Below are 16075 nucleotides of genomic sequence, written 5' to 3' on the forward strand. Positions count from 1 at the left end.
TGTGTGTGTGTGTGTGTTTAGGCCTACTGTCTGCAATCAGTGTAAGAAAGAAAGATACGTTTCCCCTTGTAGCCTGACAACGTCCAAAGTCAACAAAACCATAACACTTTACAACACCGAAGCAGGCGCTCTCACACACACGCACACACACACACCACACAGACACAACCCCCCACCTCCCACACACACTTGTTTCCTCATCTCTCCTCCTGCCCTCCTCTCCTCCTCTGCCCTTCCCCTGTCACACACTCACCCTACCCTGTAGGCTACAGAACACCTGTGAAGCTACACCAACTCCAGCATAGACACATTGACGTGTGAGGCTCAGAGCCCACCTGGAGTGTGTTCTATTGGATAGAGCTGAAACACAGGGGAGGGAGGTGCTGGGATTGTCCTGGGTTGGTCGTACACACACACACGAGGGGTGTTCTCTTCTTCACCAGTCACTGCCACAAGGATCCATGGTCTCTCTGAGGAGGGGAACTGTCTGCACTCATGGAGAAACAAGGAGGAAATGGATGTAAACGGTAAGCAAGCACAGCCAATGACATCTCTCTGCTCTTCTCAGGATAAACTAACTGATGTACAATCAACCAGCGCTAGCCAATAGGGTCCAGTTTTACAGTGCTTTACAGTAACCAGTTACTAACTAGATCAACTACACGTTACTTCTAGCCAATAGGGTCCAGTTTTACAGTGCTTTACAGTAACCAGTTACTAACTAGATCAACTACACGTTACTTCTAGCCAATAGGGTCCAGTTTTACAGTGCTTTACAGTAACCAGTTACTAACTAGATCAACTACACGTTACTTCTAGCCAATAGGGTCCAGTTTTACAGTGCTTTACAGTAACCAGTTACTAACTAGATCAACTACACGTTACTTCTAGCCAATAGGGTCCAGTTTTACAGTGCTTTACAGTAACCAGTTACTAACTAGATCAACTACACGTTACTTCTAGCCAATAGGGTCCAGTTTTACAGTAAATGTCCCAAATTGTATGTACATGGTAGGTACAAAAGGTAAGAGGATCATATATGTGCGCTTCTCATTGCTTACTCAATCAATCCCATTTATCTATAAAGCCATTTTTACATTGGCTGTAAAATAAGAGTGATTTAAAAGTAACCAGTTACTAACTAGATCATACTTCTGTATGTATTTACATGTTTGTAACTTTAGATAGACAGACACAGTGTCTACTGTAGAACCTAAGCCATAGATTTGAATAGGGTAACATTTACCTAGAATATGTTGACATCAGGCCATTTCTATTGGCCCTAGTCATAAATAGAATGTTTGGCGTTCTCTGAGAAAATTACCCTAAAAGGAGAAGAATACATAGCTGAAGAATGTATGTAATGATGTGGAATATGTGCAGGTATATACTTAATTTTATATACTTATTATGTACTTATTGAAATACATTAAATTAGCTGTACAGTGTATTAAAGATGGTATCTTTGTCCAGATTGTATTTATAAAGCTATTTTTACAGCAGTAGTTGTCACTAAGTGCTTTGACAGTAACATGGTCAGTCACTTCAAAGAAGCAAAAATATGCAAATAAGTCCAAATGAAATCAAATCAAACGTTATTTGTCACATGCGCCAAATACAACAGGTGTAGTAGACCTTACCGCGAAATGCTTACTTACAAGCCCTTAACCAACAATGCAGTTGTAAGAAAATAGAGTTAAGAAAATATTTACTAAATAAACTAAAGTTTGAAAAAAAGATACATAACAACAATAATGACGCTATATACAGGCGGTACCGTTTCCGAGTCAAGTAGAAGACTACGGTAAAATGCACTGTATTTTTCAAAATAAGAGAAGGTAGGGTTTGAATAACGTATAGCGTAGACAAAATATACCCCAAGAGTAGTTTAACTTTGAGTTAAATTATTTTTTGATTTTCTGACCAATACATGTTTTATTTTGAGTGTCGACAGCAAACAACCGTTTAAGTAAACTGACTGGAAAGGATCGTGCGGAAATAGAACCCCAACATAGATCGTATCTCCTTCACAGTGAAAGCATGCTTCTCTTTTATCTGATCAGATATGAACACAGTTCCCCTTATGACACTGATGAAGCCCTGTTAGGTGAAAACTAAAGATGGAATACATTTGAATTTACTTCCCTGTAGATAGATAATAATGACTGTTTTGGTCTAAAAGTAGGCTACGTCAATAATCTATACCTACATGTGCGCTGGGTTTCCCCCTTTTTCATTCCCTGACTGTAGGCAGGTTTCCATTGACCCAGGTTAATTCGATGAAAGCAATGTTGCTAAAAAAAATCATTGCGACATGGCAGATGGCATATCACAGGAGGTTGGTGGCACCTTAATTGGGGAGGACAGGCTCGTGGTAATACCTGGAGCGGAATGAGTAGAATGGCATCAAACACACAGTTAGATGCCATTCCATTGGCTCTGCTCCAGCCCTCATTATGAGCCATCCTCCCCTCAGCCATCCTCCCCTCAGCCATCCTCCCCTCAGCAGCCTCCACTGTGGCAGACACAGAAAACACTTTCTAAAGCCTGACAACATTGTTATCCGTTCCACAGCAGTGGGATTTTCTTTTGTCGAACTTTCTTTATTGCAACAATTGATTATTTTTCAACTCTAAAAGTCATGTTTCTTTGCAGGACAATGATTGTCCTGACTTTCAAGAATGTTGTTTTGCCTTGCTTTTCTGGTTGGCTGGCAAGTTTCACCATCCAATTATTTCAGATCTACAAGAGTGTAGGTTTCACCATGGCACGTACGTGGTGGTACCTGGCGGTGCCTGGCGGTGCCTGGCGGTACCTAGCGGTGCCTGGCGGTGCCTGGCGGTGCCTGGCGGTGCCTGGCGGTGCCTGGCGGTACCTGCTGCCCCATATACATAGACATGGAACCACTGGTCACTTGTTTTTTAAATATTTTAATTTGATTTAACTAGTCAAGTCAGTTAAGAACAAATTATTATTCACAATAATGGCCTATATATATATATCAGACAAAACACACATCATGACACTAGTCACATTAATAATAATGTTTACATACTGCTTTACTAATTTCATATGCATATACTGTATTATATTCTGCTGTATTTTAGTCAATGCCAGTCCAACATTGCTCGTCCTAATTTTGACATATTTCTTAATTCCACTCTTTTACTTTTAGATTTGTGTGTATTGTTGTGAATTGTTAGAGCTAGGAACACAAGCATTTCTCTACATCTGCTAAATATGTGTATGTGACCAATAATATTTTATTTTATTTGACATGACAATTATTAGAATATAGCAAATATTAGTAAATGATTGCATTCTATACATGCTGACTTTCGCGGGCTATAGGTGGGAAACAGATAGGTGGGAAACAGATAGGTGGGAAACAGATAGGTAGGAAACAGATAGGTGGGAAACAGATAGGTGGGAAACAGATAGGTGGGAAACAGATAGGTGGGAAACAGATAGGTGGGAAACAGATAGGTGGAAACAGAAGGTGGGAAACAGATAGGTGGAAACAGATAGGTGGGAAACAGATAGGTAAAACAGATAGGTAAAACAGATAGGTGGGAAACAGATAGGTAGGAAACAGATAGGTGGGAAACAGATAGGTGGGAAACAGATAGGTGGGAAACAGATAGGTGGGAAACAGATAGGTGGGAAACAGATAGGTGGGAAGGCATACAGGATATCAACTATTTATTAACGCGCAATTTCCCTCAATGCATAATCGAAACACTTCGACCACTAACTACATTTTTATTCAACACTGTAGAGGGTCACGCCCCTCTGACTTTCTCCACCAATGGCTTTTGAGAACAAGACGTGGCAAGAGGACGGGAGTCAAGGACAAAAATATTTATCCCTAACCCATCCTCTAAAACAGTGTTTCCCAACCCTAGTCCTCCAGTACCCTCTCCAGAACACTTTTTCATTGTAGCCCTGGACAGACACGCCTCATTCAACTCATTGAGGGTTTGATGATTAGTTGACAAGTTGAATCAGGTGTGATTGTCCAGGCTTACAATGAAAATGTGTACTGTTGGGGAACTGGAGGAACAGGGTTGGGAACCACTGCTCTAAAAGAGCAGCTATATTCTAAGGAATGGTAGAGCCAAGCAACCTAAGCAAATATAGTTTTATGAATGACAGATGAGACATTTATATATCACTATTTTGACAGGATCTAACGTACGGAAGACTATCAAATCAATGCTTCGTAAACAACAGGTGTAGACTAACAATTAAATGATTACTTATGGCCCTTCCCAATAATGCAGAGAGAAGATTTTTGAAATTATACAAATAATAATAACACCAGGAATAAATACACAATGAGAAACGATAACTTGGCTATATACACAGGGTACCAGTACCAAGTCGATGTGCAGGGGTACGAGGTAATAACATGGCTATATACACTGGGTACCAGTACCAAGTCGATGTACCGGGTGTACGAGGTCATTTAAATATGTACATATTGGATAAAGTGACTAGGCAACAGGATAGATAATAAACAGTAGCAGCAGTGTATTTGATGAGTCAAACGAGTTAGTGCTAAAAGCGTCCATGCAGATAGTCTGGGTAGCTATTTGGTTAACTACACTACATGGCCACAAGTGTGTGGACACCCCATCAAATTAATGGATTTGGGCTATTTTAGCCACATCCGTTGCTGACAGGTGTAAAAAAAATGTAGCACCCCGCCATGCAATCTCCATAGACAAACATTGTCAGTAGAATGGCTCATACTCAAGGGCTCAGTGGCTTTCAAGGTGGCAGCGTCATAGGATGCTACCTTTTCAACATGTCTGTTCGTCAAATTCCGGCCCTGGTAGAGCTGCCCTGGTCAACTGTAAGTGCTGTTATCGTCAAATGTAAAAGTCTAGGAGCAACAACGGCTCTGCCACGAAGTGGTAGGCCACACAAGCTTACAGAACGGGACCGCAGAGTGCTGAAGCGCGTAGTGGGTAAAAATCATCTGTCTTCAGTTGCAACACACACTACCAAGTTCCAAACTGCCTCTGGAAGCAACATCAGCACAATAACTGTTCGTAGTGAGCTTCATGAAATGGGTTTTCATGGCCGAGCCACCGCACACAAGCCTAAGATCACCATGCACAATGCCAAGCATCGGCTGGAGTTGTGTAAAGCTCGCTGTCATTGGCGGAGTGATGAATCACGCTTCACCATCTGGCAGTCCGACGGATGAATCTGGGTTTGGTGGATGCCAGGAGACCACTACCTGCCCCAATGCATAGTGCCAACTGTCAAGTTTGGTGGATGAGGAATATTGGTCTGGGGCTGTTTTTCATGGTTCGGGCTAGGCCCCTTAGTTCCAGTGAAGGGAAATTGTAATGCTACAGCATACAGTGACATTCTATATGATTCTGTGCCTTCCCAGAAGAGTGGAGAATGTTATAGCAGCAAAGGGTGGACCAACTCCATATTAATGCCCATGATTTTGGAATGAGATGTTTGAGGAGCAGGTGTCCACATACTTCTGGTCATGTAGTGTATTTCATCCAAGTCCTTGTGGTGAGATACACACTGTAGGTAGAGACAGTTGAGTTGTGTGTGTAGCAGTCTTATGGCTTGGGGGTAGCAGCTTTCAGGGTCCTTTGGTTTCAGACTTGGTGCATCGATACCACTTGCAGTGCGGTAGCAGAGAGAACAGTCTATTTTAACAGAATAGTACTCAGTTGTCTGTGACAATTTTTAGGGTCTTCCTCTGTCACCGCCTGAAATGGGAAATGGAGGTCCTGGGTGGCAGGGAGCTCTGCCCCAGTGATGTACTGGGCCGGACGCACGACCTACCCTCTGTAGTACAACAGTATTTTTAATGGTGATGGGGGGGGTACTTTGAATTGTTTTCACGGATAGTACTTTAGAACTTGAAATACTTTGAGAATAAAGTTGAAATTATTATTTTTTTGAATAAAGTCAAAACACAATTTCGAGAATAGAGTGGCAATCTTTCGAGAATAGAGTGGCAATCTTTCGAGAATAGAGTGGCAATCTTTCGAGAATAGAGTGGCAATCTTTCGAGAATAGAGTGGCAATCTTTCGAGAATAGAGTGGCAATCTTTCGAGAATAGAGTGGCAATCTTTCGAGAATAGAGTGGCAATCTTTGTAGAATAAAGTGGCAATCTTTTGAGAATAAGTGGCAATCTTTGTAGAATAAAGTGGCAATCTTTTGAGAATAAGTGGCAATCTTTGTAGAATAAAGTGGCAATCTTTTGAGAATAAGTGGCAATCTTTGTAGAATAAAGTGGCAATCTTTTGAGAACAAGTGGCAATCTTTGTAGAATAAAGTGGCAATCTTTGTAGAATAAAGTGGCAATATTTGCACATCAAGGCGTGGTTATATTTCAAAATGAAAGTATGTATTGGGTTATTAATTGCATGCCTCCCTGGCTCCCTGTTGCTGTATGCGCCACTGTTGAAATGCCTGAGTTAGATGACTGGTGAAACGATACTTTAGAACGGGTTTTAGTAACACGGAAATCCTTGCTCTTTGAGCACATAATAACCAGATGATTAATAATTATTAAGACCTGGAAGAGGTTGTGCCACAGATTGAGTGTTTCCAGAAGGAGGAACCACACGGACATGGATGAGATATTTCATCCAAGTCCGTGTGGAGACGGGCGGGTTGTGTGTGTTTGCAGGTGTGTGTGTGTGGGCGGTAAAAAGTTTGTGCAAAAAAAAGTGCAAAACAAACAAATGGCCACCAATCTAATGATCTAATACACTCTTTCAAAGAGGCGTCACTGCGCACTAATGCTTATCAATCACTCGCACGCACAAAATCACGATCTTGGCACTGTCACTGAATGCAAAGACAACTGTGATCTGAGTCCCTGTCTGTATGCCCTCAGAATTTGCTTCGACGTTCTGCTGCGTAGCCTAGGCAAAAACTTTGCAAAAATTCGGTGCTTAATGGCAACTGTTAAAGCGACCATTGTGCTTTACTAACAGTAGTATTCCCCCCGTATGGCAACTATCCTTCTAACAAATGTCGGCTAGTAGGACACGTGAGCAGCACCCCTGATAAAACGAATTATTTTGGAATCCTGGAGACCGGGATGTGTATGTCCCATGTCAAGCTGCTCTCTAAATTAGCTACAACACTGCTATTTTGCAGTCCATTATAAACCTATAGCGGCCCACTCGATTGAGTACCCTAGCCTGTAGGCCTGTAGGCTAATCGTGCGTTAATGTGGGCTAGTGAAAGTAAATTATAGGCCTATCCAACGGCTGCGGGAGGCATAAACCACGAAGAAGGGTTTTACACCAAGTGTCTGTAGGACGAGATGCAACTCATTGCCCACTCCTGCACGCGCAAACCAGCTCATCTGAGGCACTGTTTGAATATATTCAAGGAATGGATTCTCCCTTTCTTAAAATAATCATTGATCTAAATATAAGCCTATTAGATAGACGATGATAGGCTATATGCTATAAAGAAATAATCACTGATCTGACATGGTCAGATGGTAGCCTAGGGTTTCCATCGGTGCTTCCTTACAGGGACCCGCAATCCTTTCCCCCACAATCCGTGACCTACATTCACAAGATAATAAACCTAGGCCTATGAGGCTATATCATTTAAAGTGTAGTTTACATACAACATTCATGCCATTGCTCACAAATGTGTAAATTAACCTTTCGTTTCAACATATAGGCTGCTGGCCTAGCTGTTATTCTCTCAAGTATAGTATGCATGGTGTTGGCATATGCAGGGGATTGAGGACAACTTTATAGCGAATTTGAAGGGCACCATGACCTGGACTGATGCATGCACCTCTTCGTGTCTGGCAACGCACCATGACCTGGACTGACGCACCTCTTCGTGTCTGGCAACGCACCATGACCTGGACTGACGCACCTCTTCGTGTCTGGCAACGCACCATGACCTGGACTGACGCACCTCTTCGTGTCTGGCAACGCACCATGACCTGGACTGACGCACCTCTTCGTGTCTGGCAACGCACCATGACCTGGACTGACATGCACCTCTTCGTGTCTGGCAACGCACCATGACCTGGACTGACGCACCTCTTCGTGTCTGGCAACGCACCATGACCTGGACTGACGCACCTCTTCGTGTCTGGCAACGCACCATGACCTGGACTGACGCACCTCTTCGCGTCTGGCAACGCACCATGACCTGGACTGACGCACCTCTTCGCGTCTGGCAACGCACCATGACCTGGACTGACGCACCTCTTCGCGTCTGGCAACGCACCATGACCTGGACTGACGCACCTCTTCGCGTCTGGCAACGCACCATGGCCGTTCGGTAGAATGGTATTGCCTTGGCGATGTCGTTTTGTGTGTCACACACACGCACACTTGCATACACACACACAACCCACTCTCTACCAATGTACTGTATGTAACCACACAGACTTCTGTGGTTCCTCCGGTCCTAATACTTATAATAATATTATTATGATGTGCTAAAGGAGAAAGGATTCCGTTGTTACTAAAGCCAATTCTAAAGTATAGTTTCACCAGGTCATGTAACTCAGGTAGTATACACGCACAGCAACAGGGAGCCAGGGAGGCTTGCAGTTAACCACATCCCCTATATAAATATAAATATGAATATAAATATAACTGCGACTTTATTCTCAAAATGTCAACTTAATTCCCAAAATGTTGACTTTATTCTCGAAACTACATTTTAATTTTATTCTCGAAATATTTACACTTCATTCTCGAAATCATCAAAAACCACCACCCATCTCCGTTTATTAAATGTTTATCTTCACTTGAATACTCTTCCATACTAATGAGACCATGTTGATCTACCAATCTAACCTTTTCTTCTTCTCCCATTTAGTCAAGTTGTGGTCGAGAGCCCTGTACGACCACTGCGGTCTCTGGTGCGGCCGTGTTTCATCTTCCTCCTCTTCCTGTCCACGGTCATCGTGATCATCCTCTTAGGTTTTCCTGACAGATTCTCCCAGACAGACTGGTGGAAAAACCTATCACTGTACACATACTACCATAGATGGACCAACCCCGACCGCCACCGTGGACCATCCCCAACCACCATTCCCCCAACCACAGTACCAGCCCCACCCTCAACCACCATACGTCCGCTACCAACCAATCACAACCACTTGGGCTACCCTCGTAACTACCACTTCATCGTAGACGAACCGGACAAGTGTAATACCCAGACCCCGTTCCTGGTGCTGATAGTCCCCGTGGCGCCCGGTAACCTGGCCGCCAGGGACGCCATCCGCAGGACGTGGGGTAATGAGACCATGGTGCAGGGGAAGAAGGTACAGACGCTATTCATGCTAGGACTTCCTGGAGGACCAGTTGCCCAGGAGCTGCAGGAGAAGGTTGGTCTTGATTGTTTTAGCTTTTTTTAGTGTTGTGTTTATTTTTTTAAAGTGTGTTGGGGTTGTTAATATTTAAATAGAGTTTGATTTGATTTTGATTTGATTGTGACTTGAGCTGACCTAACTTTGACTTTGACTCGACTTTGTCTTGACTCTTGACTTTGATTTGAAGGTTAACCAGGAGAGCCAAGTGCATCATGATCTACTCCAGAGCAACTTCCTGGACTCTTACCTCAACCTCACCATTAAGACCATGGTGATTATGGACTGGCTGGCCACCCACTGCACCAATGCCACCTACGCCATGAAGATCGACTCAGACATGTTCCTCAACGTAGAGAACCTGATGACTATGTTGCTGAGACCGGACGTCCCCAAGGTTAACTTTATTTTTATTTTATTCAACCCAACCTCCACCTCTTTGGGGGACAGCTTTATTACTCTGTCTGTCTGTCTGTCTGTCTGTCTGTCTGTCTGTCTGTCTGTCTGTCTGTCTGTCTGTCTGTCTGTCTGTCTGTCTGTCTGTCTGTCTGTCTGTCTGACTAACATCTGTCTGTCTGTCTGTCTGACTAACGTCTGTCTGTCTGTCTGACTAACATCTGTCTGTCTGTCTGACTAACGTCTGTCTGTCTGTCTGACTAACGTCTGTCTGTCTGTCTGTCTGTCTGTCTGTCTGTCTGTCTGTCTGTCTGTCTGTCTGTCTGTCTGTCTGTCTGACTAACATCTGTCTGTCTGTCTGTCTGACTAACGTCTGTCTGTCTGTCTGACTAACGTCTGTCTGTCTGTCTGTCTGTCTGTCTGTCTGTCTGTCTGTCTGTCTGTCTGTCTGTCTGTCTGTCTGTCTGACTAATGTCTGTCTGTCTGTCTGTCTGTCTGACTAACGTCTGTCTGTCTGTCTGACTAACGTCTGTCTGTCTGTCTGTCTGTCTGTCTGACTAACGTCTGTCTGTCTGTCTGACTAACGTCTGTCTGTCTGTCTGTCTGTCTGACTAACGTCTGTCTGTCTGTCTGACTAACGTCTGTCTGTCTGTCTGACTAACGTCTGTCTGTCTGTCTGTCTGACTAACATCTGTCTGTCTGTCTGTCTGACTAACATCTGTCTGTCTGTCTGTCTGACTAACGTCTGTCTGTCTGTCTGTCTGTCTGTCTGTCTGTCTGTCTGTCTGTCTGTCTGTCTGTCTGTCTGTCTGACTAACGTCTGTCTGTCTGTCTGACTAACATCTGTCTGTCTGTCTGTCTGACTAACGTCTGTCTGTCTGTCTGTCTGACTAACATCTGTCTGTCTGTCTGTCTGTCTGTCTGTCTGTCTGTCTGTCTGTCTGTCTGTCTGTCTGTCTGTCTGTCTGTCTGTCTGTCTGTCTGTCTGTCTGTCTGACTAACGTCTGTCTGTCTGTCTGACTAACGTCTGTCTGTCTGTCTGTCTGTCTGTCTGTCTGTCTGTCTGTCTGTCTGTCTGTCTGTCTGTCTGTCTGTGTCTGTCTGTCTGTCTGTCTGTCTGACTAACGTCTGTCTGTCTGTCTGACTCTGTCTGTCTGTCTGACTAACGTCTGTCTGTCTGTCTGACTAACGTCTGTCTGTCTGTCTGACTAACGTCTGTCTGTCTGTCTGACTAACGCTGTCTGTCTGTCTGTCTGACTAACATCTGTCTGTCTGTCTGTCTGACTAACGTCTGTCTGTCTGTCTGTCTGTCTGTCTGTCTGTCTGTCTGTCTGTCTGTCTGACTAACGTCTGTCTGTCTGTCTGACTAACATCTGTCTGTCTGTCTGACTAACATCTGTCTGTCTGACTAACGTCTGTCTGTCTGTCTGTCTGACTAACATCTGTCTGTCTGTCTGTCTGACTAACGTCTGTCTGTCTGTCTGTCTGTCTGACTAACGTCTGTCTGTCTGAACGTCTGTCTGTCTGTCTGTCTGACTAACGTCTGTCTGTCTGTCTGACTAACGTCTGTCTGTCTGTCTGACTAACGTCTGTCTGTCTGTCTGACTAACGTCTGTCTGTCTGTCTGTCTGTCTGTCTGTCTGTCTGACTAACGTCTGTCTGTCTGTCTGACTAACGTCTGTCTGTCTGTCTGTCTGACTAACGTCTGTCTGTCTGTCTGACTAACGTCTGTCTGTCTGTCTGTCTGACTAACGTCTGTCTGTCTGTCTGACTAACGTCTGTCTGTCTGTCTGACTAACGTCTGTCTGTCTGTCTGTCTGACTAACATCTGTCTGTCTGTCTGTCTGACTAACATCTGTCTGTCTGTCTGACTAACGTCTGTCTGTCTGTCTGTCTGTCTGTCTGTCTGACTAACGTCTGTCTGTCTGTCTGTCTGACTAACATCTGTCTGTCTGTCTGACTAACGTCTGTCTGTCTGTCTGACTAACGTCTGTCTGTCTGTCTGTCTGTCTGTCTGTCTGTCTGTCTGTCTGTCTGTCTGACTAACGTCTGTCTGTCTGTCTGTCTGACTAACGTCTGTCTGTCTGTCTGTCTGACTAACGTCTGTCTGTCTGTCTGTCTGTCTGACTAACGTCTGTCTGTCTGTCTGACTAACGTCTGTCTGTCTGTCTGACTAACGTCTGTCTGTCTGTCTGACTAACGTCTGTCTGTCTGTCTGACTAACGTCTATCTGTCTGTCTGACTAACGTCTATCTATCTGTCTGACTTACTAAGTTTATTCTTTTTTTTTCACCTTCTAAATCTTTAATAATTCTATAGAAAGATTAAATTCCTTCCCTATTTCCCAAGGTGAACTACCTGACGGGGATGCTGATGTGGGATCGCCCGGTCATCCGGAACCCCAACTCCAAATGGTATGTTCCGGTGGAGATGTTAGCCGACGACCGATACCCGACCTACACACTTGGTATGGGATACGTGTTCTCCAACGACCTGCCGGAGAGGTTCGTGGCGGTATCCAAGGACATCAAGCTTTTTAATATAGAAGATGCCTATGTTGGTGCCTGTATGAAGAAACTGGGCCTCTCGCCCACAAACTCACCAGATCCTTGGCAATGGAAGGCCTATCTCGGCAAGTACAATCGCTGTGAATTTTCCAAAGTCATCACCTATATTTTGAGCCGCTCGTCCCAGATAGTGGAATACTGGATGGACCTGAAGAAGACACCTGGTTCACCCTGTCACTGATCTAGTGTCCATTTGGTATTTTTCATCCTAATGGTCGAGTCTAAGTCTTTAGGTAGCCAAACAGATATATATACCTGTATATATCGATGAAAGAAACACTGCTGTAGCTCTGCCACCTTCCACCTCAGATGTGGAAGGCTGACATTGGCGCATGTGGTGGATTGAGATGCAGCTCATGCAATAAAACAGATATCTCTAGCTTAAACAGACCGTTTCTGATGGGAATTTTTATGTTACGCTTATTCAATTTCCGCGCGGACATTGACTCTGGTACTAGTACTAAGATTCAGGGACTCTATCAGTGTCTGAGGGGCAGGTAGCTGAGTGGCTAGTGTTGTGCCAGTAACTGAAAGGTTGCTAGTTCAAATCCCCTAACAGACAAGGTGAAAAATATCTGTCGATGTGCCCTTGAGCAAGGCACTTAACCCTAATTTCTTCAATGTTGATAATGACTGACCTTGGCTGTAACCCCATTCTTGGGGGGAGTTGAGATATGCAAAAAATAATAATAATTCAAACGTGTATAAAACACACTTTTAGATGTGTGAACCAGGACAAATATAAGCACCCACTGGCACCTGGGGCACCTTGTTAGGACTCAATTACCCATAATGACATTGGGTAGGGTAGGAAATAAAGATGGGTGGTGGTGGGGCTGGTCGGGATGATGAAGTTAGGTCATTGAGTAGTTCTGAACTTGTAATGACTGTCGGAATGTGATATCTTACTTTCAAAGTCTTAATTTACAATGGTGGAACATACTTTGCAAAGGGATCTTTTGTGATTTTGTGATCCCGAATCTCAGGAATCCAAACAAATCCAGACAGATAGGAGGATGGGATCAGCATCTGTCTAGTCTCTTGTGATAGATTAACACTTTCACAGGCCAAAACTCACACAAGATTAGTCTCTGTTCACACAAGATTTGTCTCTGTTCACACAAGATTTGTCTCTGTTCACACAAGATTTGTCTCTGCCCACACGAGATTTGTCTCTGTGTTACATGATCATCTGTCTGCCAAATTCCATTGTGTTGTAACACCATTCGGGAGACGGTTCTAGAAACCAGTTGGGTAACCTGTAAGAAACACTGGTGAGAACCAAAAGCCATCCATTATGAATGATTCAGTCTCTAACTCTCAAAAACAATTGAAAGGAAGATTATTCTGTACATAAAAAAAATTGTTTTGTCAAGATGTATTTGCTTAGTGAATTAACAGTAGCCCGTAGGCCTAGACCTTGCCCAAACCAAGTAGACCGATATAACAGTATCAAATATTTAACAGCATAATATATTTATTTTACTGGGTGAGTTCTTTTTCAATTCAGCGACATCTACATGAATAATTAAGTTACATATATTGTTCAACAAAGCCTCTTTTTATATCGGTCATCAGTATATTAAGTCACACATTATGTTACACAAAGCTTCTCTCATCCTGTTTGCTTAGCATGACACTGATCAAATGCTGTTTGACTTCTATGTACATATTGCACAATTAATTTATTTGCAGAACAGTTGACTAAAACCTGGACAAGAATAAGGTGTGTTCCATTGTCAACGAAAGGAGTTCTGTTCTGTTCCATTGTCAACGAAAGGAGTTCTGTTCTGTTCCATTGTCAACGAAAGGAGTTCTGTTCTGTTCCATTGTCAACGAAAGGAGTTCTGTTCTGTTCTCAACTTCCACAACGAAAGGAGTTCTGTTCTGTTCCATTGTCAACGAAAGGAGTTCTGTTCTGTTCTCAACTTTCACAATGAAAGGAGTTCTGTTCTGTTGTCAACTTCCACAATGAAAGGAGGAGTCCATCATTATTCTCAATGTCTGATGACTGGTGTAACAAAATAAGATGATATGAGTAATGACATTAGGAAGGTAATGCAGAAGGCTGCAGCCCTGGAAAGCTATGAATCACAGGAGGCTTGTGAGGGGAGGATGGCTCATAATAATGGCTGGAATGAAGGGAATTGTATCAACCACATGCAAAAAATGAGTTTGATACCATTCCGTTTATTCCGTTCCAGCCATATGAGCCTGTCCTCCCCGATTTAGGTGCAACCAGCCACCTGTGCTATGAATATGACATGGCATGTGTGTCTATGTTCTTTGTTAAGGACATCATCGTTGTGACAATATGAACAATGATGATATCATACATTTAAAGTTCTTTGAGATGATTTATATTATGAAAAGCACAATAAAAGTTCAATAAATTATTTTTATTATTACTATCATAATCATTGACATGGTGAATGCATTGCAGTTGACAACAGGGATCTTTAAAAAAAAGAGAGACAGGGTGTAACTATCAGAGATTTGTCTCGGAGAAGAAAGGCTCTGTCGAAATGTTGACAATAAAGGCTACTTAATACTCTGTTCTCGTGTGTTGGTTTCTCTTGTCCTACCAAATAAACTACCTGATGGAAGGAAAGTGGTTACATCCCAAATGGCACCCTATTTCCTATATAGTGTACTACTTACCCATAGGGCTCTGGACAAAAATAAGGCACTATATAGGGAATAAGGTGCCATTTGGAACACAACAGTGCTTGTGGTGAGAGAAAACGATGAAGAGGAAACAAATACCATTGCTGAGTCATTCAACTCGTCAGGCAGGCGGGTACATCCCAAATGGCACCCTATTTCCTATATAGTGTACTACTTACCCATAGGGCTCTGGACAAAAATAAGGCACTATATAGGGAATAAGGTGCCATTTGGAACACAACAGTGCTTGTGGTGAGAGAAAACGATGAAGAGGAAACAAATACCATTGCTGAGTCATTCAACTCGTCAGGCAGGCGGGTAGGCAGGCAGGCAGTATAAGACCTCATTTCTATTTTTAGACGTTGCCGAAGCCTGACAGATCTTACGATGACTACATAGGTAATTTAAGTATCAGCTAAACACATATGTTATAGCAATTTGTCAGTCGTTGACGTGGCTTGCAACCAGTGGTTGTTGCGTCGCCTCGACAGCTGTGGAGCGCACCCTAGGTCTGTCAGACCTCTCTATCTGCTTGGTATTGTTAGGTCATAACAAACCAGACCACCTATAACTAATGCCGCGTTCAAGTGCTAGTTGGAACTAGGAAACTCGGACATTTCAGACTTGCTAACAAATAGTTATTGGTGTGCCGCGTTAAACTAATCAGCAAGTCGGACTTTTCTGAGTTTCCTAGTTCCGTGAACGCGGCAACATTCAGCGGGTTTTAAAATTTTTAAATTTTACCCTTATATAACTAGGCAAGTCAAGAACAAATTCTTATTTTCAATGGCGGCCTAGAAACAGTGGGTTAACTGCCTGTTCAGGGGCAGAACGACAGATGTGTACCTTGTCAGCTCGGGTGTTTGAATTTGCAACCTTCCGGTCCAACGCTCTAACCACTAGGCTACCCTGCCGCCCCAAGGGTGCATTCATTACACAGATGATTACTTCCTAACCTCCTGCCCAATGTATGACCATATTAGAGAGACATATTTCCCTCAGATTACACAGATCCACAAAGAATTCGAAAACAAATCCAATTTTGAAAAACTCCCATATCTACTGGGTGAAATTCCACAGTGTGCCATCAAAGCAGC

General features: G+C 43.3%; 1 protein-coding gene across 1 annotated transcript; it reads left to right on the plus strand.

Moving 5' to 3' along the window:
• The first annotated feature begins 388 nt into the window (after nt 1-388).
• Nucleotides 389-14865, plus strand: LOC112241044 (beta-1,3-galactosyltransferase 2). The gene is made up of 4 exons (XM_042304655.1): nt 389-527; nt 8856-9366; nt 9539-9745; nt 12094-14865. Exons 1-4 carry the CDS (start codon nt 496-498, stop codon nt 12490-12492), a joined length of 1149 nt encoding a protein of 382 aa, XP_042160589.1. The 5' UTR covers nt 389-495; the 3' UTR covers nt 12493-14865.
• The last annotated feature ends 1210 nt before the right edge of the window (nt 14866-16075 follow it).

Source organism: Oncorhynchus tshawytscha, linkage group LG02 (assembly GCF_018296145.1).
Source record: "Oncorhynchus tshawytscha isolate Ot180627B linkage group LG02, Otsh_v2.0, whole genome shotgun sequence".
Classification (NCBI taxonomy): Eukaryota; Metazoa; Chordata; class Actinopteri; order Salmoniformes; family Salmonidae; genus Oncorhynchus; species Oncorhynchus tshawytscha.

Excerpts from the sequence above, each read along its gene's own strand:
- LOC112241044 (XM_042304655.1), top strand. The coding sequence starts at position 496 with ATGGAGAAACAAGGAGGAAATGGATGTAAACG. Across the intron at positions 9,367-9,538 it reads CCCAGGAGCTGCAGGAGAAG|GTTAACCAGGAGAGCCAAGT; the intron begins GTTGGTCTTGAT and ends TTTGATTTGAAG. Across the intron at positions 9,746-12,093 it reads TGAGACCGGACGTCCCCAAG|GTGAACTACCTGACGGGGAT; the intron begins GTTAACTTTATT and ends CTATTTCCCAAG.